The sequence below is a fragment of the Ranitomeya variabilis genome, chromosome 2 (genome assembly GCF_051348905.1).
Source record: "Ranitomeya variabilis isolate aRanVar5 chromosome 2, aRanVar5.hap1, whole genome shotgun sequence".
Taxonomy (NCBI): domain Eukaryota; kingdom Metazoa; phylum Chordata; class Amphibia; order Anura; family Dendrobatidae; genus Ranitomeya; species Ranitomeya variabilis.
Window position 1 is genome coordinate 5369315 of NC_135233.1, and position 25977 is coordinate 5395291.

At 44.0% G+C, this 25977-nt stretch overlaps 1 protein-coding gene across 2 annotated transcripts in view; it reads left to right on the plus strand.

The window, feature by feature from the left end:
• The window catches only part of TTBK1 (tau tubulin kinase 1), a 195339-nt gene that overhangs the window by 82712 nt on the left and 86650 nt on the right, over nt 1-25977 (plus strand). Inside the window, exon 2 of one of the 2 annotated variants that reach the window (XM_077281873.1) lies at nt 23200-23263. The exons of the other annotated variant lie outside the window; for it this stretch is intronic. Coding sequence (XP_077137988.1) covers nt 23261-23263 — 3 coding nt within the window. The 5' untranslated portion in view covers nt 23200-23260. The remainder of the gene's footprint in view (nt 1-23199; nt 23264-25977) is intronic. 2 annotated transcript variants of the gene reach the window in all.

Consider the following 25977-nt stretch of genomic DNA (forward strand, 5'->3'; position numbering starts at 1 on the left):
TTATGAAGCAGTAGTGACTGTATGACCAGTGCCGGGTATATTAATACTCCAGTTATGAAGCAGTAGTGACTCTGTCTATTGCCGGGTATATTAATACTCCAGTTATGACGCAGTAGTGACTGTATGACCAGTGCCGGGTATATTAATACTCCAGTTATGACGCAGTAGTGACTCTATAACCAGTGCCGGGTATATTTATACTCCAGTTATGACGCAGTAGTGACTATGACCAGTGCCGGGTATATTAATACTCCAGTTATGACGCAGTAGTGACTATGACCAGTGCCGGGTATATTAATACTCCAGTTATGAAGCAGTAGTGACTATGACCAGTGCCGGGTATATTAATACTCCAGTTATGAAGCAGTAGTGACTCAATGACCAGTGCCGGGTATATTAATACTCCAGTTATGACGCAGTAGTGACTCTATGACCAGTGCCAGGTATATTAATACTCCAGTTATGAAGCAGTAGTGACTCTATGACCAGTGCCGGGTATATTAATACTCCAGTTATAACGCAGTAGTGACTGTATGACCAGTGCCGGGTATATTAATACTCCAGTTATGAAGCAGTAGTGACTGTATGACCAGTGCCGGGTATAGTAATACTCCAGATATGAAGCAGTAGTGACTGTATGACCAGTGCCGGGTATATTAATACTCCAGTTATGAAGCAGTAGTGACTATGACCAGTGCCGGGTATATTAATACTCCAGTTATGACGCAGTAGTGACTATGACCAGTGCCGGGTATATTAATACTCCAGTTATGAAGCAGTAGTGACTGTATGACCAGTGCCGGGTATATTAATACTCCAGTTATGAAGCAGTAGTGACTCTATGACCAGTGCCGGGTATATTAATACTCCAGTTATGACGCAGTAGTGACTATGACCAGTGCCGGGTATTTTAATACTCCAGTTATGAAGCAGTAGTGACTCTATGACCAGTGCCGGGTATATTAATACTCCAGTTATGAAGCAGTAGTGACTCTATGACCAGTGCCGGGTATATTAATACTCCAGTTATGACGCAGTAGTGACTCTATGACCAGTGCCAGGTATATTAATACTCCAGTTATGACGCAGTAGGTGCAGACTCTATGACCAGTGCCGGGTATATTAATACTCCAGTTATGAAGCAGTAGTGACTCTATGACCAGTGCCGGGTATATTAATACTCCAGTTATGAAGCAGAATTGACTCTATGACCAGTGCCGGGTATATTAATACTCCAGTTATGACGCAGTAGTGACTCTATGACCAGTGCCGGGTATATTAATACTCCAGTTATGAAGCAGTAGTGACTCTATGACCAGTGCCGGGTATATTAATACTCCAGTTATGAAGCAGTAGTGACTCTATGACCAGTGCCGGGTATATTAATGCTCCAGTTATGAAGCAGTAGTGACTCTATGACCAGTGCTGGGTATATTAATACTCCAGTTATGAAGCAGTAGTGACTCTATGACCAGTGACGGGTATATTAATGCTCCAGTTATGAAGCAGTAGTGACTCTATGACCAGTGCCGGGTATATTATTACTCCAGTTATGAAGCAGTAGTGACTCTATGACCAGTGACGGGTATATTAATGCTCCAGTTATGAAGCAGTAGTGACTCTATGACCAGTGCCGGGTATATTAATACTCCAGTTATGAAGCAGTAGTGACTCTATGACCAGTGCCGGGTATATTAATACTCCAGTTATGATGCAGTAGTGACTCTATGACCAGTGCCGGGTATATTAATACTCCAGTTATGACGCAGTAGTGACTATGACCAGTGCCGGGTATATTAATACTCCAGTTATGAAGCAGTAGTGACTTTATGACCAGTGCCGGGTATATTAATACTCCAGTTATGACGCAGTAGTGACTATGACCAGTGCCGGGTATATTAATACTCCAGTTATGACGCAGTAGGTGCAGACTCTATGACCAGTGCCGGGTATATTAATACTCCAGTTATGAAGCAGTAGTGACTCTATGACCAGTGCCGGGTATATTAATACTCCAGTTATGAAGCAGTAGTGACTCTATGACCAGTGCCGGGTGTATTAATACTCCAGTTGTGAAGCATTAGTGACTCTGACCAGTGCCGGGTATATTAATACTCCAATTATGACGCAGTAGTGACTCTATGACCAGTGCCAGGTATATTAATACTCCAGTTATGAAGCAGTAGTGACTATGACCAGTGCCGGGTATATTAATACTCCAGTTATGAAGCAGTAGTGACTATGACCAGTGCCGGGTATATTAATACTCCAGTTATGAAGCAGTAGTGACTCTATGACCAGTGCCGGATATATTAATACTCCAGTTATGACGCAGTAGTGACTATGACCAGTGCCGGGTATATTAATACTCCAGTTATGACGCAGTAGGTGCAGACTCTATGACCACTGCCGGGTATATTAATACTCCAGTTATGAAGCAGTAGTGACTCTATAACCAGTGCCGGGTATATTAATACTCCAGTTATGAAGCAGTAGTGACTCCATGACCAGTGCCGGGTATATTAATGCTCCAGTTATGACGCAGTAGTGACTCTATGACCAGTGCCGGGTATATTAATACTCCAGTTATGAAGCAGTAGTGACTCTATAACCAGTGCCGGGTATATTAATACTCCAGTTATGAAGCAGTAGTGACTCTATGACCAGTGCCGGGTATATTAATACTCCAGTTATGACGCAGTAGTGACTATGACCAGTGCCGGGTATATTAATACTCCAGTTATGGAGCAGTAGGTGCAGACTCTATGACCAGTGCCGGGTATATTAATACTCCAGTTATGAAGCAGTAGTGACTATGACCAGTGCCGGGTATATCAATACTCCAGTTATGAAGCAGTAGTGATTATGACCAGTGCCGGGTATATTAATACTCCAGTTATGAAGCGGTAGTGACTCTATGACCAGTGCCGGGTATATTAATACTCCAGTTATGAAGCAGTAGTGACTCTATGACCAGTGCCGGGTATATTAATACTCCAGTTATGAAGCAGTAGTGACTCTATGACCAGTGCCGGGTGTATTAATACTCCAGTTGTGAAGCATTAGTGACTCTGACCAGTGCCGGGTATATTAATACTCCAGTTATGAAGCAGTAGTGACTCCATGACCAGTGCCGGGTATATTAATACTCCAGTTATGATGCAGTAGTGACTCTATGACCAGTGCCGGGTGTATTAATACTCCAGTTATGACGCAGTAGTGACTATGACCAGTGCCGGGTGTATTAATACTCCAGTTGTGAAGCATTAGTGACTCTGACCTGTGCCGGGTATATTAATACTCCAGTTATGACGCAGTAGGTGCAGACTCTATGACCAGTGCCGGGTATATTAATACTCCAGTTATGAAGCAGTAGTGACTCCATGACCAGTGCCGGGTATATTAATACTCCAGTTATGAAGCAGTAGTGACTATGACCAGTGCCGGGTATATTAATACTCCAGTTATGACGCAGTAGTGACTATGACCAGTGCCGGGTATATTTATACTCCAGTTATGAAGCAGTAGTGACTCTATGACCAGTGCCGGGTATATTAATACTCCAGTTATGAAGCAGTAGTGACTATGACCAGTGCCGGGTATATTAATACTCCAGTTATGAAGCAGTAGTGACTCTATGACCAGTGCCGGGTATATTAATACTCCAGTTATGACGCAGTAGTGACTATGACCAGTGCCGGGTATATTAATACTCCAGTTATGAAGCAGTAGTGACTCTATGACCAGTGCCGGGTATATTAATACTCCAGTTATGAAGCAGTAGTGACTCTATGACCAGTGCCGGGTGTATTAATACTCCAGTTATGACGCAGTAGTGACTATGACCAGTGCCGGGTGTATTAATACTCCAGTTATGACGCAGTAGGTGCAGACTCTATGACCAGTGCCGGGTATATTAATACTCCAGTTATGAAGCAGTAGTGACTCCATGACCAGTGCCGGGTATATTAATACTCCAGTTATGAAGCAGTAGTGACTATGACCAGTGCCGGGTATATTAATACTCCAGTTATGACGCAGTAGTGACTATGACCAGTGCCGGGTATATTAATACTCCAGTTATGAAGCAGTAGTGACTCTATGACCAGTGCCGGGTATATTAATACTCCAGTTATGAAGCAGTAGTGACTCCATGACCAGTGCCGGGTATATTAATACTCCAGTTATGAAGCAGTAGTGACTCTATGACCAGTGCCGGATATATTAATACTCCAGTTATGACGCAGTAGTGACTATGACCAGTGCCGGGTATATTAATACTCCAGTTATGACGCAGTAGGTGCAGACTCTATGACCAGTGCCGGGTATATTAATACTCCAGTTATGACGCAGTAGTGACTCTATGACCAGTGCCGGGTATATTAATACTCCAGTTATGAAGCAGTAGTGACTCTATAACCAGTGCCGGGTATATTAATACTCCAGTTATGAAGCAGTAGTGACTCTATGACCAGTGCCGGGTATATTAATACTCCAGTTATGAAGCAGTAGTGACTCCATGACCAGTGCCGGGTATATTAATACTCCAGTTATGACGCAGTAGTGACTATGACCAGTGCCGGGTATATTAATACTCCAGTTATGGAGCAGTAGGTGCAGACTCTATGACCAGTGCCGGGTATATTAATACTCCAGTTATGACGCAGTAGGTGCAGACTCTGACCAGTGCCGGGTATATTAATACTCCAGTTATGACGCAGTAGGTGCAGACTCTGACTAGTGCCGGGTATATTAATACTCCAGTTATGACGCAGTAGTGACTATGACCAGTACCGGGTATATTAATACTCCAGTTATGAAGCAGTAGTGACTCTATGACCAGTGCCGGGTATATTAATACTCCAGCTATGAAGCAGTAGTGACTCTATGACCAGTGCCGGGTATATTAATACTCCAGTTATGAAGCAGTAGTGACTATGACCAGTGCCGGGTATATCAATACTCCAGTTATTAAGCAGTAGTGATTATGACCAGTGCCGGGTATATTAATACTCCAGTTATGAAGCAGTAGTGACTCTATGACCAGTGCCGGGTATATTAATACTCCAGTTATGAAGCAGTAGTGACTCTATGACCAGTGCCGGGTATATTAATACTCCAGCTATGAAGCAGTAGTGACTCTATGACCAGTGCCGGGTATATTAATACTCCAGTTATGAAGCAGTAGTGACTATGACCAGTGCCGGGTATATCAATACTCCAGTTATTAAGCAGTAGTGATTATGACCAGTGCCGGGTATATTAATACTCCAGTTATGAAGCAGTAGTGACTCTATGACCAGTGCCGGGTATATTAATACTCCAGTTATGAAGCAGTAGTGACTCTATGACCAGTGCCGGGTATATTAATACTCCAGTTATGACGCAGTAGTGACTGTATGATCAGTGCCGGGTATATTAATACTCCAGTTATGAAGCAGTAGTGACTGTATGACCAGTGCCGGGTATATTAATACTCCAGTTATGAAGCAGTAGTGACTCTGTCTATTGCCGGGTATATTAATACTCCAGTTATGACGCAGTAGTGACTGTATGACCAGTGCCGGGTATATTAATACTCCAGTTATGACGCAGTAGTGACTCTATAACCAGTGCCGGGTATATTTATACTCCAGTTATGACGCAGTAGTGACTATGACCAGTGCCGGGTATATTAATACTCCAGTTATGACGCAGTAGTGACTATGACCAGTGCCGGGTATATTAATACTCCAGTTATGAAGCAGTAGTGACTATGACCAGTGCCGGGTATATTAATACTCCAGTTATGAAGCAGTAGTGACTCAATGACCAGTGCCGGGTATATTAATACTCCAGTTATGACGCAGTAGTGACTCTATGACCAGTGCCAGGTATATTAATACTCCAGTTATGAAGCAGTAGTGACTCTATGACCAGTGCCGGGTATATTAATACTCCAGTTATAACGCAGTAGTGACTGTATGACCAGTGCCGGGTATATTAATACTCCAGTTATGAAGCAGTAGTGACTGTATGACCAGTGCCGGGTATAGTAATACTCCAGTTATGAAGCAGTAGTGACTGTATGACCAGTGCCGGGTATATTAATACTCCAGTTATGAAGCAGTAGTGACTATGACCAGTGCCGGGTATATTAATGCTCCAGTTATGAAGCAGTAGTGACTATGACCAGTGCCGGGTATATTAATACTCCAGTTATGACGCAGTAGTGACTATGACCAGTGCCGGGTATATTAATACTCCAGTTATGAAGCAGTAGTGACTCTATGACCAGTGCCGGGTATATTAATACTCCAGTTATGACGCAGTAGTGACTATGACCAGTGCCGGGTATTTTAATACTCCAGTTATGAAGCAGTAGTGACTCTATGACCAGTGCCGGGTATATTAATACTCCAGTTATGAAGCAGTAGTGACTCTATGACCAGTGCCGGGTATATTAATACTCCAGTTATGACGCAGTAGTGACTCTATGACCAGTGCCAGGTATATTAATACTCCAGTTATGACGCAGTAGGTGCAGACTCTATGACCAGTGCCAGGTATATTAATACTCCAGTTATGAAGCAGTAGTGACTCTATGACCAGTGCCGGGTATATTAATACTCCAGTTATAACGCAGTAGTGACTGTATGACCAGTGCCGGGTATATTAATACTCCAGTTATGAAGCAGTAGTGACTGTATGACCAGTGCCGGGTATAGTAATACTCCAGTTATGAAGCAGTAGTGACTGTATGACCAGTGCCGGGTATATTAATACTCCAGTTATGAAGCAGTAGTGACTATGACCAGTGCCGGGTATATTAATGCTCCAGTTATGAAGCAGTAGTGACTATGACCAGTGCCGGGTATATTAATACTCCAGTTATGACGCAGTAGTGACTATGACCAGTGCCGGGTATATTAATACTCCAGTTATGAAGCAGTAGTGACTCTATGACCAGTGCCGGGTATATTAATACTCCAGTTATGACGCAGTAGTGACTATGACCAGTGCCGGGTATTTTAATACTCCAGTTATGAAGCAGTAGTGACTCTATGACCAGTGCCGGGTATATTAATACTCCAGTTATGAAGCAGTAGTGACTCTATGACCAGTGCCGGGTATATTAATACTCCAGTTATGACGCAGTAGTGACTCTATGACCAGTGCCAGGTATATTAATACTCCAGTTATGACGCAGTAGGTGCAGACTCTATGACCAGTGCCGGGTATATTAATACTCCAGTTATGAAGCAGAATTGACTCTATGACCAGTGCCGGGTATATTAATACTCCAGTTATGACGCAGTAGTGACTCTATGACCAGTGCCGGGTATATTAATACTCCAGTTATGAAGCAGTAGTGACTCTATGACCAGTGCCGGGTATATTAATACTCCAGTTATGAAGCAGTAGTGACTCTATGACCAGTGCCGGGTATATTAATGCTCCAGTTATGAAGCAGTAGTGACTCTATGACCAGTGCTGGGTATATTAATACTCCAGTTATGAAGCAGTAGTGACTCTATGACCAGTGACGGGTATATTAATGCTCCAGTTATGAAGCAGTAGTGACTCTATGACCAGTGCCGGGTATATTATTACTCCAGTTATGAAGCAGTAGTGACTCTATGACCAGTGACGGGTATATTAATGCTCCAGTTATGAAGCAGTAGTGACTCTATGACCAGTGCCGGGTATATTAATACTCCAGTTATGAAGCAGTAGTGACTCTATGACCAGTGCCGGGTATATTAATACTCCAGTTATGATGCAGTAGTGACTCTATGACCAGTGCCGGGTATATTAATACTCCAGTTATGACGCAGTAGTGACTATGACCAGTGCCGGGTATATTAATACTCCAGTTATGACGCAGTAGTGACTTTATGACCAGTGCCGGGTATATTAATACTCCAGTTATGAAGCAGTAGTGACTGTATGACCAGTGCCGGGTATAGTAATACTCCAGTTATGAAGCAGTAGTGACTGTATGACCAGTGCCGGGTATATTAATACTCCAGTTATGAAGCAGTAGTGACTATGACCAGTGCCGGGTATATTAATGCTCCAGTTATGAAGCAGTAGTGACTATGACCAGTGCCGGGTATATTAATACTCCAGTTATGACGCAGTAGTGACTATGACCAGTGCCGGGTATATTAATACTCCAGTTATGAAGCAGTAGTGACTCTATGACCAGTGCCGGGTATATTAATACTCCAGTTATGACGCAGTAGTGACTATGACCAGTGCCGGGTATTTTAATACTCCAGTTATGAAGCAGTAGTGACTCTATGACCAGTGCCGGGTATATTAATACTCCAGTTATGAAGCAGTAGTGACTCTATGACCAGTGCCGGGTATATTAATACTCCAGTTATGACGCAGTAGTGACTCTATGACCAGTGCCAGGTATATTAATACTCCAGTTATGACGCAGTAGGTGCAGACTCTATGACCAGTGCCGGGTATATTAATACTCCAGTTATGAAGCAGAATTGACTCTATGACCAGTGCCGGGTATATTAATACTCCAGTTATGACGCAGTAGTGACTCTATGACCAGTGCCGGGTATATTAATACTCCAGTTATGAAGCAGTAGTGACTCTATGACCAGTGCCGGGTATATTAATACTCCAGTTATGAAGCAGTAGTGACTCTATGACCAGTGCCGGGTATATTATTACTCCAGTTATGAAGCAGTAGTGACTCTATGACCAGTGACGGGTATATTAATGCTCCAGTTATGAAGCAGTAGTGACTCTATGACCAGTGCCGGGTATATTAATACTCCAGTTATGAAGCAGTAGTGACTCTATGACCAGTGCCGGGTATATTAATACTCCAGTTATGATGCAGTAGTGACTCTATGACCAGTGCCGGGTATATTAATACTCCAGTTATGACGCAGTAGTGACTATGACCAGTGCCGGGTATATTAATACTCCAGTTATGACGCAGTAGGTGCAGACTCTATGACCAGTGCCGGGTATATTAATACTCCAGTTATGAAGCAGAATTGACTCTATGACCAGTGCCGGGTATATTAATACTCCAGTTATGACGCAGTAGTGACTCTATGACCAGTGCCGGGTATATTAATACTCCAGTTATGAAGCAGTAGTGACTCTATGACCAGTGCCGGGTATATTAATACTCCAGTTATGAAGCAGTAGTGACTCTATGACCAGTGCCGGGTATATTAATGCTCCAGTTATGAAGCAGTAGTGACTCTATGACCAGTGCTGGGTATATTAATACTCCAGTTATGAAGCAGTAGTGACTCTATGACCAGTGACGGGTATATTAATGCTCCAGTTATGAAGCAGTAGTGACTCTATGACCAGTGCCGGGTATATTATTACTCCAGTTATGAAGCAGTAGTGACTCTATGACCAGTGACGGGTATATTAATGCTCCAGTTATGAAGCAGTAGTGACTCTATGACCAGTGCCGGGTATATTAATACTCCAGTTATGAAGCAGTAGTGACTCTATGACCAGTGCCGGGTATATTAATACTCCAGTTATGATGCAGTAGTGACTCTATGACCAGTGCCGGGTATATTAATACTCCAGTTATGACGCAGTAGTGACTATGACCAGTGCCGGGTATATTAATACTCCAGTTATGAAGCAGTAGTGACTTTATGACCAGTGCCGGGTATATTAATACTCCAGTTATGACGCAGTAGTGACTATGACCAGTGCCGGGTATATTAATACTCCAGTTATGACGCAGTAGGTGCAGACTCTATGACCAGTGCCGGGTATATTAATACTCCAGTTATGAAGCAGTAGTGACTCTATGACCAGTGCCGGGTATATTAATACTCCAGTTATGAAGCAGTAGTGACTCTATGACCAGTGCCGGGTGTATTAATACTCCAGTTGTGAAGCATTAGTGACTCTGACCAGTGCCGGGTATATTAATACTCCAGTTATGACGCAGTAGTGACTCTATGACCAGTGCCAGGTATATTAATACTCCAGTTATGAAGCAGTAGTGACTATGACCAGTGCTGGGTATATTAATACTCCAGTTATGACGCAGTAGTGACTATGACCAGTGCCGGGTATATTAATACTCCAGTTATGACGCAGTAGTGACTCTATGACCAGTGCCAGGTATATTAATACTCCAGTTATGAAGCAGTAGTGATTATGACCAGTGCCGGGTATATTAATACTCCAGTTATGAAGCAGTAGTGACTATGACCAGTGCCGGGTATATTAATACTCCAGTTATGAAGCAGTAGTGACTCTATGACCAGTGCCGGATATATTAATACTCCAGTTATGACGCAGTAGTGACTATGACCAGTGCCGGGTATATTAATACTCCAGTTATGACGCAGTAGGTGCAGACTCTATGACCAGTGCCGGGTATATTAATACTCCAGTTGTGACGCAGTAGTGACTCTATGACCAGTGCCGGGTATATTAATACTCCAGTTATGAAGCAGTAGTGACTCCATGACCAGTGCCGGGTATATTAATGCTCCAGTTATGACGCAGTAGTGACTCTATGACCAGTGCCGGGTATATTAATACTCCAGTTATGAAGCAGTAGTGACTCTATAACCAGTGCCGGGTATATTAATACTCCAGTTATGAAGCAGTAGTGACTCTATGACCAGTGCCGGGTATATTAATACTCCAGTTATGACGCAGTAGTGACTATGACCAGTGCCGGGTATATTAATACTCCAGTTATGGAGCAGTAGGTGCAGACTCTATGACCAGTGCCGGGTATATTAATACTCCAGTTATGAAGCAGTAGTGACTATGACCAGTGCCGGGTATATCAATACTCCAGTTATGAAGCAGTAGTGATTATGACCAGTGCCGGGTATATTAATACTCCAGTTATGAAGCGGTAGTGACTCTATGACCAGTGCCGGGTATATTAATACTCCAGTTATGAAGCAGTAGTGACTCTATGACCAGTGCCGGGTATATTAATACTCCAGTTATGAAGCAGTAGTGACTCTATGACCAGTGCCGGGTATATTAATACTCCAGTTATGAAGCAGTAGTGACTCTATGACCAGTGCCGGGTATATTAATACTCCAGTTATGAAGCAGTATTGACTCTATGACCAGTGCCGGGTGTATTAATACTCCAGTTGTGAAGCATTAGTGACTCTGACCAGTGCCGGGTATATTAATACTCCAGTTATGAAGCAGTAGTGACTCCATGACCAGTGCCGGGTATATTAATACTCCAGTTATGATGCAGTAGTGACTCTATGACCAGTGCCGGGTGTATTAATACTCCAGTTATGACGCAGTAGTGACTATGACCAGTGCCGGGTGTATTAATACTCCAGTTGTGAAGCATTAGTGACTCTGACCTGTGCCGGGTATATTAATACTCCAGTTATGACGCAGTAGGTGCAGACTCTATGACCAGTGCCGGGTATATTAATACTCCAGTTATGAAGCAGTAGTGACTCCATGACCAGTGCCGGGTATATTAATACTCCAGTTATGAAGCAGTAGTGACTATGACCAGTGCCGGGTATATTAATACTCCAGTTATGACGCAGTAGTGACTATGACCAGTGCCGGGTATATTTATACTCCAGTTATGAAGCAGTAGTGACTCTATGACCAGTGCCGGGTATATTAATACTCCAGTTATGAAGCAGTAGTGACTATGACCAGTGCCGGGTATATTAATACTCCAGTTATGAAGCAGTAGTGACTATGACCAGTGCCGGGTATATTAATACTCCAGTTATGAAGCAGTAGTGACTGTATGACCAGTGCGGGGTATATTAATACTCCAGTTATGAAGCAGTAGTGACTATATGACCAGTGCCGGGTATATTAATACTCCAGTTATGAAGCAGTAGTGACTGTATGACCAGTGCCGGGTATATTAATACTCCAGTTATGAAGCAGTAGTGACTATGACCAGTGCCGGGTATATTAATACTCCAGTTATGAAGCAGTAGTGACTGTATGACCAGTGCGGGGTATATTAATACTCCAGTTATGAAGCAGTAGTGACTATATGACCAGTGCCGGGTATATTAATACTCCAGTTATGAAGCAGTAGTGACTCCATGACCAGTGCCGGGTATATTAATACTCCAGTTATGAAGCAGTAGTGACTATGACCAGTGCCGGGTATATTAATACTCCAGTTATGAAGCAGTAGTGACTATGACCAGTGCCGGGTATATTAATACTCCAGTTATGAAGCAGTAGTGACTGTATGACCAGTGCGGGGTATATTAATACTCCAGTTATGAAGCAGTAGTGACTATATGACCAGTGCCGGGTATATTAATACTCCAGTTATGAAGCAGTAGTGACTATATGACCAGTGCCGGGTATATTAATACTCCAGTTATGAAGCAGTAGTGACTATGACCAGTGCCGGGTATATTAATACTCCAGTTATGAAGCAGTAGTGACTGTATGACCAGTGCGGGGTATATTAATACTCCAGTTATGAAGCAGTAGTGACTATATGACCAGTGCCGGGTATATTAATACTCCAGTTATGAAGCAGTAGTGACTCCATGACCAGTGCCGGGTATATTAATACTCCAGTTATGAAGCAGTAGTGACTCTATGACCAGTGCCGGATATATTAATACTCCAGTTATGACGCAGTAGTGACTATGACCAGTGCCGGGTATATTAATACTCCAGTTATGACGCAGTAGGTGCAGACTCTATGACCAGTGCCGGGTATATTAATACTCCAGTTATGACGCAGTAGTGACTCTATGACCAGTGCCGGTTATATTAATACTCCAGTTATGAAGCAGTAGTGACTCTATAACCAGTGCCGGGTATATTAATACTCCAGTTATGAAGCAGTAGTGACTCTATGACCAGTGCCGGGTATATTAATACTCCAGTTATGAAGCAGTAGTGACTCTATAACCAGTGCCGGGTATATTAATACTCCAGTTATGAAGCAGTAGTGACTCTATGACCAGTGCCGGGTATATTAATACTCCAGCTATGAAGCAGTAGTGACTCTATAACCAGTGCCGGGTATATTAATACTCCAGTTATGACGCAGTAGTGACTCTATGACCAGTGCCGGGTATATTAATACTCCAGTTATGACGCAGTAGTGACTATGACCAGTGCCGGGTATATTAATACTCCAGTTATGACGCAGTAGTGACTATGACCAGTGCCGGGTATATTAATACTCCAGTTATGGAGCGGTAGGTGCAGACTCTATGACCAGTGCCGGGTATATTAATACTCCAGTTATGACGCAGTAGGTGCAGACTCCGACCAGTGCCGGGTATATTAATACTCCAGTTATGACGCAGTAGGTGCAGACTCTGACCAGTGCCGGGTATATTAATACTCCAGTTATGACGCAGTAGTGACTATGACCAGTACCGGGTATATTAATACTCCAGTTATGAAGCAGTAGTGACTCTATGACCAGTGCCGGGTATATTAATACTCCAGCTATGAAGCAGTAGTGACTCTATGACCAGTGCCGGGTATATTAATACTCCAGTTATGAAGCAGTAGTGATTATGACCAGTGCCGGGTATATCAATACTCCACTTATGAAGCAGTAGTGATTATGACCAGTGCCGGGTATATTAATACTCCAGTTATGAAGCAGTAGTGACTCTATGACCAGTGCCGGGTATATTAATACTCCAGTTATGAAGCAGTAGTGACTCTATGACCAGTGCCGGGTGTATTAATACTCCAGTTATGAAGCAGTAGTGACTCCATGACCAGTGCCGGGTATATTAATACTCCAGTTATGACGCAGTAGTGACTATGACCAGTGCCGGGTATATTAATACTCCAGTTATGAAGCAGTAGTGACTCTATGACCAGTGCCGGGTATATTAATACTCCAGTTATGACGCAGTAGTGACTATGACCAGTGCCGGGTATGTTAATACTCCAGTTATGACGCAGTAGTGACTCTATGACCAGTGCCGGGTGTATTAATACTCCAGTTATGAAGCAGTAGTGACTCTATGACCAGTGCCGGGTGTATTAATACTCCAGTTATGACGCAGTAGTGACTATGACCAGTGCCGGGTGTATTAATACTCCAGTTGTGAAGCATTAGTGACTCTGACCTGTGCCGGGTATATTAATACTCCAGTTATGACGCAGTAGGTGCAGACTCTATGGCCAGTGCCGGTTATATTAATACTCCAGTTATGAAGCAGTAGTGACTCCATGACCAGTGCCGGGTATATTAATACTCCAGTTATGAAGCAGTAGTGACTATATGACCAGTGCCGGGTATATTAATACTCCAGTTATGACGCAGTAGTGACTATAACCAGTGCCGGGTATATTAATACTCCAGTTATGAAGCAGTAGTGACTGTATGACCAGTGCCGGGTATATTAATACTCCAGTTATGAAGCAGTAGTGACTGTATGACCAGTGCCGGGTATATTAATACTCCAGTTATGAAGCAGTAGTGACTCTATGACCAGTGCCGGGTATATTAATACTCCAGTTATGAAGCAGTAGTGACTCTATGACCAGTGCCGGGTATATTAATACTCCAGTTATGAAGCAGTAGTGACTCTATGACCAGTGCCGGGTATATTAATACTCCAGTTATGAAGCAGTAGTGACTCTATGACCAGTGCCGGGTGTATTAATACTCCAGTTGTGAAGCATTAGTGACTCTGACCAGTGCCGGGTATATTAATACTCTAGTTATGAAGCAGTAGTTACTGTATGACCAGTGCCGGGTATATTAATACTCCAGTTATGAAGCAGTAGTGACTATGACCAGTGCCGGGTATATTAATACTCCAGTTATGACGCAGTAGTGACTCTATGACCAGTGCCGGGTATATTAATACTCCAGCTATGAAGCAGTAGTGACTGTATGACCAGTGCCGGGTATATTAATACTCCAGTTATGACGCAGTAGTGACTCTATGACCAGTGCCGGGTATATTAATACTCCAGCTATGAAGCAGTAGTGACTGTATGACCAGTGCCAGGTATATTAATACTCCAGTTATGAAGTAGTAGTGACTGTATGACCAGTGCCGGGTATATTAATACTCCAGTTATGAAGCAGTAGTGACTATGACCAGTGCCGGGTATATTAATACTCCAGTTATGACGCAGTAGTGACTCTATGACCAGTGCCGGGTATATTAATACTCCAGCTATGAAGCAGTAGTGACTGTATGACCAGTGCCGGGTATATTAATACTCCAGTTATGACGCAGTAGTGACTCTATGACCAGTGCCGGGTATATTAATACTCCAGCTATGAAGCAGTAGTGACTATGACCAGTGCCGGGTATATTAATACTCCAGTTATGACGCAGTAGTGACTCTATGACCAGTGCCGGGTATATTAATACTCCAGTTATGGAGCAGTAGTGACTCTATGACCAGTGCCGGGTATATTAATACTCCAGTTATGAAGCAGTAGTGACTATAACCAGTGCCGGGTATATCAATACTCCAGGTATGAAGCAGTAGTGACTCTATGACCAGTGCCGGGTATATTAATACTCCAGTTATGACGCAGTAGTGACTCTATGACCAGTGCCGGGTATATTAATACTCCAGTTATGAAGCAGTAGTGACTATGACCAGTGCCGGGTATATTAATACTCCAGTTATGAAGCAGTAGTGACTCTATGACCAGTGCCGGGTATATTAATACTCCAGTTATGAAGCAGTAGTGACTATGACCAGTGCCGGGTATATTAATACTCCAGTTATGAAGCAGTAGTGACTCTATGACCAGTGCCGGATATATTAATACTCCAGTTGTGACGCAGTAGTGACTATGACCAGTGCCGGGTATATTAATACTCCATTTATGACGCAGTAGGTGCAGACTCTATGACCAGTGCCGGGTATATTAATACTCCAGTTATGAAGCAGTAGTGACTCTATAACCAGTGCCGGGTATATTAATACTCCAGTTATGAAGCAGTAGTGGCTCTATGACCAGTGCCGGGTATATTAATACTCCAGTTATGAAGCAGTAGTGACTATAACCAGTGCCGGGTATATCAATACTCCAGGTATGAAGCAGTAGTGACTCTATGACCAGTGCCGGGTATATTAATACTCCAGTTATGACGCAGTAGTGACTCTATGACCAGTGCCGGGTATATTAATACTCCAGTTATGAAGCAGTAGTGACTATGACCAGTGCCGGGTATATTAATACTCCAGTTATGAAGCAGTAGTGACTCTATGACCAGTGCCGGGTATATTAATACTCCAGTTATGAAGCAGTAGTGACTATGACCAGTGCCGGGTATATTAATACTCCAGTTATGAAGCAGTAGTGACTCTATGACCAGTGCCGGATATATTAATACTCCAGTTGTGACGCAGTAGTGACTATGACCAGTGCCGGGTATATTAATACTCCATTTATGACGCAGTAGGTGCAGACTCTATGACCAGTGCCGGGTATATTAATACTCCAGTTATGAAGCAGTAGTGACTCTATAACCAGTGCCGGGTATATTAATACTCCAGTTATGAAGCAGTAGTGGCTCTATGACCAGTGCCGGGTATATTAATACTCCAGTTATGAAGCAGTAGTGACTATAACCAGTGCCGGGTATATCAATACTCCAGGTATGAAGCAGTAGTGACTCTATGACCAGTGCCGGGTATATTAATACTCCAGTTATGACGCAGTAGTGACTCTATGACCAGTGCCGGGTATATTAATACTCCAGTTATGAAGCAGTAGTGACTATGACCAGTGCCGGGTATATTAATACTCCAGTTATGAAGCAGTAGTGACTCTATGACCAGTGCCGGGTATATTAATACTCCAGTTATGAAGCAGTAGTGACTATGACCAGTGCCGGGTATATTAATACTCCAGTTATGAAGCAGTAGTGACTCTATGACCAGTGCCGGATATATTAATACTCCAGTTGTGACGCAGTAGTGACTATGACCAGTGCCGGGTATATTAATACTCCATTTATGACGCAGTAGGTGCAGACTCTATGACCAGTGCCGGGTATATTAATACTCCAGTTATGAAGCAGTAGTGACTCTATAACCAGTGCCGGGTATATTAATACTCCAGTTATGAAGCAGTAGTGGCTCTATGACCAGTGCCGGGTATATTAATACTCCAGTTATGAAGCAGTAGTGACTATAACCAGTGCCGGGTATATCAATACTCCAGGTATGAAGCAGTAGTGACTCTATGACCAGTGCCGGGTATATTAATACTCCAGTTATGACGCAGTAGTGACTCTATGACCAGTGCCGGGTATATTAATACTCCAGTTATGAAGCAGTAGTGACTATGACCAGTGCCGGGTATATTAATACTCCAGTTATGAAGCAGTAGTGACTCTATGACCAGTGCCGGGTATATTAATACTCCAGTTATGAAGCAGTAGTGACTATGACCAGTGCCGGGTATATTAATACTCCAGTTATGAAGCAGTAGTGACTCTATGACCAGTGCCGGATATATTAATACTCCAGTTGTGACGCAGTAGTGACTATGACCAGTGCCGGGTATATTAATACTCCATTTATGACGCAGTAGGTGCAGACTCTATGACCAGTGCCGGGTATATTAATACTCCAGTTATGAAGCAGTAGTGACTCTATAACCAGTGCCGGGTATATTAATACTCCAGTTATGAAGCAGTAGTGGCTCTATGACCAGTGCCGGGTATATTAATACTCCAGTTATGAAGCAGTAGTGACTGTATGACCAGTGCCGGGTATATTAATACTCCAGTTATGACGCAGTAGTGACTGTATGACCAGTGCCGGGTATATTAATACTCCAGTTATGACGCAGTAGGTGCAGACTCTGACCAGTGCCGGGTATATTAATACTCCAGTTGTGACGCAGTAGTGACTATGACCAGTGCCGGGTATATTAATACTCCATTTATGACGCAGTAGGTGCAGACTCTATGACCAGTGCCGGGTATATTAATACTCCAGTTGTGACGCAGTAGTGACTATGACCAGTGCCGGGTATATTAATACTCCATTTATGACGCAGTAGGTGCAGACTCTATGACCAGTGCCGGATATATTAATACTCCAGTTGTGACGCAGTAGTGACTATGACCAGTGCCGGGTATATTAATACTCCATTTATGACGCAGTAGGTGCAGACTCTATGACCAGTGCCGGGTATATTAATACTCCAGCTATGAAGCAGTAGTGACTCTATGACCAGTGCCGGGTATATTAATACTCCAGTTATGAAGCAGTAGTGACTCTATAACCAGTGCCGTGTATATTAATACTCCAGTTATGAAGCAGTAGTGGCTCTATGACCAGTGCCGGGTATATTAATACTCCAGTTATGACGCAGTAGTGACTATGACCAGTGCCGGGTATATTAATACTCCAGTTATGGAGCAGTAGGTGCAGACTCTATGACCAGTGCCGGATATATTAATACTCCAGTTATGAAGCAGTAGTGACTATGACCAGTGCCGGGTATATTAATACTCCAGCTATGAAGCAGTAGTGACTCTATGACCAGTGCCGGGTATATTAATACTCCAGTTATGACGCAGTAGTGACTATGACCAGTACCGGGTATATTAATACTCCAGTTATGAAGCAGTAGTGATTATGACCAGTGCCGGGTATATTAATACTCCAGTTATGACGCAGTAGTGACTCTATGACCAGTGCCGGGTATATTAATACTCCAGTTATGACGCAGTAGTGACTCTATGACCAGTGCCGGGTATATTAATACTCCAGTTATGACGCAGTAGGTGCAGACTCTATGACCAGTGCCGGGTATATTAATACTCCAGTTATGAAGCAGTAGTGACTCTATGACCAGTGCCGGGTATATTAATACTCCAGTTATGAAGCAGTAGTGACTGTATGACCAGTGCCGGGTATATTAATACTCCAGTTATGAAGCAGTAGTGACTGTATGACCAGTGCCGGGTATATTAATACTCCAGTTATGACGCAGTAGTGACTCTATGACCAGTGCCGGGTATATTAATACTCCAGTTATGACGCAGTAGTGACTCTATGACCAGTGCCGGGTATATTAATACTCCAGTTATGACGCAGTAGTGACTCTATGACCAGTGCCGGGTATATTAATACTCCAGTTATGACGCAGTAGTGACTCTATGACCAGTGCCGGGTATATTAATACTCCAGTTATGACGCAGTAGTGACTCTATGACCAGTGCCGGGTATATTAATACTCCAGTTATGACGCAGTAGGTGCAGACTCTGACCAGTGCCGGGTATATTAATACTCCAGCTATGAAGCAGTAGTGACTCTATGACCAGTGCCGGGTATATTAATACTCCAGTTATGAAGCAGTAGTGACTCTATGACCAGTGCCGGGTATATTAATACTCCAGTTATGAAGCAGTAGTGACTCTATGACCAGTGCCGGGTATATTAATACTCCAGTTATGACGCAGTAGTGACTCTATGACCAGTGCCGGGTATATTAATACTCCAGTTATGACGCAGTAGTGACTATATGACCAGTGCCGGGTATATTAATACTCCAGTTATGACGCAGTAGTGACTCTATGACCAGTGCCGGGTATATTAATACTCCAGTTATGACGCAGTAGTGACTCTATGACCAGTGCCGGGTATATTAATACTCCAGTTATGAAGCAGTAGTGACTATGACCAGTGCCGGGTATATTAATACTCCAGTTATGACGCAGTAGTGACTCTATGACCAGTGCCGGGTATATTAATACTCCAGTTATGACGCAGTAGTGACTCTATGACCAGTGCCGGGTATATTAATACTCCAGTTATGAAGCAGTAGTGGCTCTATGACCAGTGCCGGGTATATTAATACTCCAGTTATGACGCAGTAGTGACTATGACCAGTGCCGGGTATATTAATACTCCAGTTATGACGCAGTAGGTGCAGACTCTGACCAGTGCCGGGTATATTAATACTCCAGTTATGAAGCAGTAGTGATTATGACCAGTGCCGGGTATATTAATACTCCAGTTATGACGCAGTAGTGACTCTATGACCAGTGCCGGGTATATTAATACTCCAGTTATGACGCAGTAGGTGCAGACTCTATGACCAGTGCCGGGTATATTAATACTCCAGTTATGAAGCAGTAGTGACTCTATGACCAGTGCCGGGTATATTAATACTCCAGTTATGACGCAGTAGTGACTCTATGACCAGTGCCGGGTATATTAATACTCCAGTTATGACGCAGTAGTGACTGTATGACCAGTGCCGGGTGTATTAATACTCCAGTTATGAAGCAGTAGTGACTATGACCAGTGCCGGGTATATTAATACTCCAGTTATGAAGCAGTAGTGACTATGACCAGTGCCGGGTATATCAATACTCCAGGTATGAAGCAGTAGTGACTCTATGACCAGTGCCGGGTATATTAATACTCCAGTTATGACGCAGTAGTGACTCTATGACCAGTGCCGGGTATATTAATACTCCAGTTATGACGCAGTAGTGACTGTATGACCAGTGCCGGGTGTATTAATACTCCAGTTATGAAGCAGTAGTGACTATGACCAGTGCCGGGTATATTAATACTCCAGTTATGAAGCAGTAGTGACTCTATGACCAGTGCCGGGTATATCAATACTCCAGGTATGAAGCAGTAGTGACTCTATGACCAGTGCCGGGTATATTAATACTCCAGTTATGACGCAGTAGTGACTCTATGACCAGTGCCGGGTATATTAATACTCCAGTTATGAAGCAGTAGTGACTCTATGACCAGTGCCGGGTGTATTAATACTCCAGTTGTGAAGCATTAGTGACTCTGACCAGTGCCGGGTATATTAATACTCCAGTTATGAAGCAGTAGTGACTCTATGACCAGTGCCGGGTATATTAATACTCCAGTTATGAAGCAGTAGTGACTCTATGACCAGTGCCGGGTATATTAATACTCCAGTTATGAAGCAGTAGTGACTCTATGACCAGTGCCGGGTATATCAATACTCCAGGTATGAAGCAGTAGTGACTCTGACCAGTGCCGGGTATATTAATACTCCAGTTATGACGCAGTAGTGACTCCATGACCAGTACCGGGTATATTAATACTCCAGTTATGAAGCAGTAGTGACTCTATGACCAGTGCCGGGTATATTAATACTCCAGTTATGACGCAGTAGTGACTCTATGACCAGTGCCGGGTATATATTTATACTCCAGTTATGACGCAGTAGTGACTCTATGACCAGTGCCGGGTATATTAATACTCCAGTTATGACGCAGTAGGTGCAGACTCTATGACCAGTGCCGGGTATATTAATACTCCAGTTATGACGCAGTAGGTGCAGACTCTATGACCAGTGCCGGGTATATTAATACTCCAGTTATGAAGCAGTAGTGACTATGACCAGTGCCGGGTATATTAATACTCCAGTTATGACGCAGTAGTGACTATGACCAGTGCCGGGTATATTAATACTCCAGTTATGACGCAGTAGTGACTATGACCAGTGCCGGGTATATTAATACTCCAGTTATGAAGCAGTAGTGACTCTATGACCAGTGCCGGGTATATTAATACTCCAGTTATGAAGCAGTAGTGACTATGACCAGTGCCGGGTATATTAATACTCCAGTTATGACGCAGTAGTGACTCTATGACCAGTGCCGGGTATATTAATACTCCAGTTATGACGCAGTAGTGACTCTATGACCAGTGCCGGGTATATTAATACTCCAGTTATGACGCAGTAGGTGCAGACTCTATGACCAGTGCCGGGTATATTAATACTCCAGTTATGACGCAGTAGGTGCAGACTCTATGACCAGTGCCGGGTATATTAATACTCCAGTTATGAAGCAGTAGTGACTCTATGACCAGTGCCGGGTATATTAATACTCCAGTTATGACGCAGTAGTGACTATGACCAGTGCCGGGTATATTAATACTCCAGTTATGACGCAGTAGGTGCAGACTCTATGACCAGTGCCGGTACACTTATGTTTAGCGGGGCGTGTTATTACTGCTGGTGATGTTATTACTCCAGTCATGCCCATTGCCGGTTCTCCAGTCAGGAAGGTGTGGAGATCTTGTATCTCTGGGGTCTGCACGTGCCCGCACCACTTGGGGTATGTGTATTGTATGGGGGCATTTACTATGGGGGCCGATATCTTGGTTTGGGCGTCTCACTGGCGTTTTTGGGGGTCCTTTGAAGTGTTTATTTTGGAGGCAGGTGGGGAGGTTCAGTGATTGCCGTCTCGCCACGCAGATCTCGCCTCCTGTGGCATTTGCCCGTGTCCCTTTTGTGGAGGGGAAGAGACTTCCATCAGTGGCTCAGAGGAGCAGAGATGCAGGGTTCTGTGCGGTACAGGGTGGTAGCGAGGCCTCAATGGGGTGTAGTCTTCACTGGATACATTGGAACAAACCCACAGCTGTTATCAGGACTTAGTTCGGTTGTAAAAGGGATTTTCATTATATTATTCTAGGGCACATTTTGTAAAACAATGTGATTTATTTTTATATCTTAAATATACTTAATCTGTGCAGTAATTCCCTTAGTATATATTATCCACGGACTCCTCTGCAGAGATGATGCCATTTCTGTGGTTCAGGTGACCGCTGGAGCCGATCACTGATTGCCTGCAGCAGATGTCATCACTGTCGGACACTGATTAACTATCTTTCCCTTTATATTTATCACATCCAATTGTGGAAATTATTATTATATAATGTTCCTGTGCTGAGATAATCTTATAATCTGTCCCTGCTGTGTCCTTATCATACCACTTCTCCAAGGCGGGGGGGAGGAAGCAGGAGAGTATTCAGAGACATTACAGCCGGCATCACAGATTATTCTTTCTTTCAAGTAAAGCTTTGTTTAAAAACAGGCATGAAATGTTTTACCTCACAGAAAGAATCATCTGTGGCCCCATGCTGCAATGTGTGAATACTCTGCTGCGTCCCCCCACCCAGGAGATGTGGTAGGATCAGACCATGTTCCTGTACGGTCGGACATTACACAGTACACAGCAGGGGCAGATTATAAGAACATTTTTATTTATCAGGTCCTGTTATTATTTCAAGATCTATTGATTAAAATGAAGTTTTGCTCGTGGAAAACCCCTTTATGTTCTCCAGCAAGTAGAGATGTGGCCAATGTTGTGTCCGTCAGTCCTGCGTGGGGGCAGGATGACAGGTTTGTATGTGGCTGCCCTCCGCTTCTCGTGACTTGCCGTGGACCTTGTTTTAATTCACAGGATCATAGCTGAATGAGGCCGGGGCAGGAGAGCGTCCGAGCTCTCTGTGGTCATTAGCAAGATGGTGAGAGACTGGGTAATTCCTGGCATGCTTCTGGTTGGCATCGCTCCCCCAGGGCTATTGATACATCTGATGTATCAGACGTTCCGGCCTGTGCATGGTGGGCTGTAACCACCTAACTCCCCCCACGGCGGAAGCGCTGATGACATCATCTCGCAGTGGGAGGAGTTAGAGGTGCATGACGCTGACTTGGGCCAGAGATGGACGATTTATGGCCTCCATCTGTCTGCTCTTAGAAGTCAGAACCTCGACTTACTGAATATTTAATAGGCACAAACTTCCTCCCAAACGTCAAAATTGCATGGTAATCCTCTAAAGCATCAGTAGGAGGCAGAGCAGAGGAATCAGGTGGAGAGATGTAGAGAGTGGATGGTTTAGGTTCATAGGAGAGGTTAGAGGAAGTTCTTATATGGAGGGACGGGTGGGGTTATATGAGGAATAAGCAGAGTTGTATGGAGGAGTGGAGGAGTTGGTGGGGTTGTATGGAGGAGTGGACAGTGTGGTATATGGGGAAGGAGCGGGGCTATGAGGAATGGGTGGGGTTATATGGAGGAATGGGTGGGGTTATTGTCACTGTGATGGTCTTGGGTAGAGGAGTGGGGTCTCAAACTATCCCTGGGACTGAGACCCTAACTATCCCTGACCCAGGGGTACTCTTGATGGTAGAGAGGCCCGAGTCTCTGACCTCACTATTCTCCTGTTAATCCCTGGCTCTCCCATCCCCCACCCATGGAGTCTGGGACAGAAATGTAATGTGAACAAGCCCCACAAAAGAGGGATAATAGAAACCCTCTATCATACAAAAGCACCAACCAACAATAGGGAGGAGGGTAGGGACAGGGAGAAATAAACTAAAAGGGAACAGGGACCAGGAGATAATCACACACTTACTACAGAACACCTCCACAACAACTCCTCTCCAAAACACTTACCTAAAGCGCACAGCATCAGAAGACGAATCTCCAATAGCCACAATGATCTCCTTTACAGCACAGCAAAGACCAAGGAAGCAGAGCTTACACAGGCAGGACAGAGAGGGTCTGGACAGGTTTTATAGGAAGTGTTATCGACCTGGGCAGAAGCAGCTGAAATTGAGCTACATGTTTCTGACCAGCATAGAAAGGGTCAATAACCTCTTTAGCACTAAAAGAAATCAAATTCATTTATTATGGGATCCAAACACACAGGCTAAATAGAAGCTATACGATTCACAATACGCAGTGATCTTCTACCCCCAGATCGCCCAGGTTGGCGTGACACACTTTTAAGTTATATGGAGGAATGGGTGGAGTTTTATCTGAATGGGCAGAGTTGCATGGAGGAATGGGTGGGGTTATATGGAGGAACGGGTGGAGTTATATGGAGGAATGGGCAGAGTTGTATGGAGGAACGAGTGGGGTTACATGGAGGAACGAGTGAGGTTATATGGAGGAACGAGTAGGGTTATATGGAGGAACGAGTGGGGTTATATGGAGGAACGAGTGGGGTTATATGGAGCCACGAGTGGGGTTATATGGAGCCACGAGTGGGGTTATATCGAGGAATGAGTGGGATTATATGGAGGAACGAGTGGGAGTTACATGGGTGGAATTGTATGGAGGAATGTGCAGGGTTGTATGGAGGAATGGGTGAGGTTATGTGGAGGAATGGGGTGGAATTGTATGGAGGAATAGGCAGGGTTGTATGGCGTAATGGTTGTGGTTATATGGAGGAATGGGTGGAACTTTATCTGAATGGGCAGAGTTGTATGGAGGAACTGGTGGGATTATATGGAGAAACGGGTGGGATTATATGGAGGACCGAGTGGGGTTATATGGAGGAACGGGTGGAGTTATATGGGTGGAACTGTATGGAGGAATGGGCAGAGTTGTATGGAGGAATGAGTGGGGTTATATGAAGGAATGGGTGGGATTGTATGGCTGAATGGGTGGGGTTGTATGGCGGAATGGGTGGGGTTGTATGGTGGAATGGGCTGGGTTGTATGGTGGAATGGGCTGGGTTGTATGGACGAATGGGTGGGGTTATATGGTGGAACGAGTGGGATTATATGGAGGAATGGGTGGGGTATGGAGAAATGGGTGGGGTTGTATGGTGGAACGAGTGGGGTTGTATGGAGGAGTGGGCTGGGTTATCTGCAGTGATGGGAAAGTTGCAGGAAGAGTTGGGAGGGTTGATATAAAGTAGCTGAAGGTATCATAGCTTATAATATGAAGTATTAGGAGCCCTTACTTGGAGCCGTTACATGCATACTACACAGACATATGTGTCCAGGCCGAGTCCTGGCTAATTTTTTTTTTGTTGATGCATGGCTTTACACTGACTCCTGCTGTGATATCAGAATGCGGCATCTCTTCTCCGCCTCGGCTGCCGCTGCCCTCTGATCATGTGAGCACAAGCAATGTCGGCTTCCTACCTGGTGCTGCATGCTCTTGTTACTGCCCACTGACAGATGTGCATGTGCCACCCCTCACGTACCGCCCTGTGATACCACATCATGTGGAGCGTCTGCAACTAACCCAGTAAGCGCCATGCTATATAAAGGTGGTAGAGCTGGTGTCAAGGTGCTGCTGGACCCGTGGATGCCAAAGTGACATTGGGCCGTCTGGTCCTCTCCACTCCCATCCAGAGCTGCAATCTCCTCCTCGCTGCTGTAAGTCCTGGAGCTCAAATCCTGTTATTGACACCACAACTTCTGGCCAAAATGATGAGCTCTGCAG